This window comes from Trypanosoma grayi, assembly GCF_000691245.1.
Source record: "Trypanosoma grayi strain ANR4 Tgr_1859_V1, whole genome shotgun sequence".
NCBI classification, from domain to species: domain Eukaryota; phylum Euglenozoa; class Kinetoplastea; order Trypanosomatida; family Trypanosomatidae; genus Trypanosoma; species Trypanosoma grayi.
This window is the reverse complement of record NW_008827477.1, coordinates 1-1,851: the sequence shown is the minus strand read 5'-3', so window position 1 is coordinate 1,851 and position 1,851 is coordinate 1. Positions and strand designations below refer to the sequence as shown.

At 57.9% G+C, this 1,851-nt stretch overlaps 1 protein-coding gene across 1 annotated transcript; it reads right to left on the bottom strand.

The window, feature by feature from the left end:
* Positions 1-232: 232 nt before the first annotated feature.
* DQ04_18591000 (hypothetical protein) lies at positions 233-742 on the bottom strand (the record flags this gene model as incomplete). The annotated part of the gene is made up of 1 exon (XM_009317725.1): positions 233-742. One exon carries the CDS (start codon positions 740-742, stop codon positions 233-235), a length of 510 nt encoding a protein of 169 aa, XP_009316000.1.
* Positions 743-1,851: the final 1,109 nt, after the last annotated feature.

Sequence of the window (1,851 nt, the reverse complement as noted above, 5' to 3'; positions counted from 1 at the left end):
CCCGCCACTGACAGGTTTTTTTTTTGTCCTTTCCTGTGGCACGTGCTGTAGTATTTTATTGATTTGACGTTTCATCACAACGCAATTTCACGCGCACACGGGCACGCAAATTAGGAGCGCGTTAAGCACCACCGGCCGAGCATTCACAAACCAAACGATCGTATAGCTTCCCACGATGAGCTTCGAGACGGAAACATTTGTGAAGTTTCTCTTTTCGGTTCTGTTCCTCTTCTTATGCGGGCTCATACTGATGCTGTACATCCACAAGCTGTTGGGCGTCGCGGTGCAGGTGCTCCTGCGCTACTTCGTTCTGCCGCCGTCGACGCGTGTGCACCTGGGCGGCCTCTTCATCTCCCCGCTGAACTGCCGTATCTTCATACAGAACTTGTTTTACCAGGACGAGAACGTCTCGCTGCGCGTCATTGACGGCTATGTGTCGTTTGTCTTCTGGGACAGCTGGTGGAAGGACCCGGAGTGGACGAAGGTGCGGGACTTCATGTTCACCGACGACCTCAACGGGAAGCGGTGCCGCGTGCAGGTGAAGCTGCTGTGGGTGCGTGGCGTCATCGTCGAAGTGCTGCGCAACGAGCGGAAGCTGCGGGTGCGGCTCGAGAGCCCTGACGACACGGACGGCGCGACGAACGAGGCGCCGCTCTTCGACATTTTGACCACCGACGATGACACCCCCGACATCCTGGACGCGGAGCGCGTGGACTTTGACAGCAATCTCACCCGGCGTCATATGAGCAACGCCAACAGCAACACCCCCATCACCACCGCCGCCGCCGCCGCCAGCAACAACGATCGTGATGCAGTGAACAACTCCAGCAGCAGCGATGCTCCAGAAACGCGTCGGAGGGAGCCGAGTGTGTTGTTTGGATCATCCGCCAACCAGGAGTTGCTCTTCTCGCCGGTGGAGGGCGGCAGCCATGCCTCGCCCGAACAGGCCACCAACAATGATGCCACTGAGGGTGTACCTCTCGGCTTCACAAAACTGTTTGATGTGGACGCGGTGCAGATTCCACAGAAGCGCGGCAAAGTTCGTGTGCACCTGAACGGGATGGGCCTCACCCTCTACAACGCCACGTGGAACTACAAGAACCTCGCCCCAGCAGAGCCAGTAGACACACGGCCCCGCTCAAAATCTCTGCAGAGTTGGGCAGTCCGGAACATTTTCAGTCGCATATTTACCAACAACAATGGTGATAACATAGGCGAGGAAGAGGAAATGCAGCAGCGGCGTAGCAGCGACGAGGAGACACAGGCAGAGGCGGAACAGGCAAAGGCGGTGGAACAGCAGAAGTGCCTGAAGGAGACGAAGACCTTGATGCAGCGCTTTTATAACTTTATCGGCGCCGTGGAGGTCGAGCTGTATGCAAGTTATGTGGACCTGGGCGGCGCAGGTGCCAAGCACCCGTACTTCCTGCACGTCGGCTTCAAGCGGGCAGAGGCGCACAGTTACTTGACGCAGGACGGCATGCCCAGCGTAGATCTCTACCGCTTCGTCACGGAGGCGACGTTGGAGGAAGTGCACGCGTCCTGGTGCCCCATGAAGAAGGAGAAGGAGAAGGAGAGTAAGTACGTCAATGTGCAGGAACTGCGGCGAGGCTCCTGGCGTGAGTCCTTCATGCTCATGTTGAAGGGCACACTGCCGAACGGTATGCCGAGCCCTGTAGTCGATGAGGTGTCTTCGCTGATTCGTAACTATGGCGTGCTGCTCAGCGGGAAGGGGGGCTCGTCGCTGCACGTAGTCTTCTACCGAGACGTGACAAATGTGCACGCCGGTGAGGACGTGAGCCGCCAGGCAGACCTGCCGCGCATGGGCTTTGAGGTTTTCGTTGATGCCCCTGA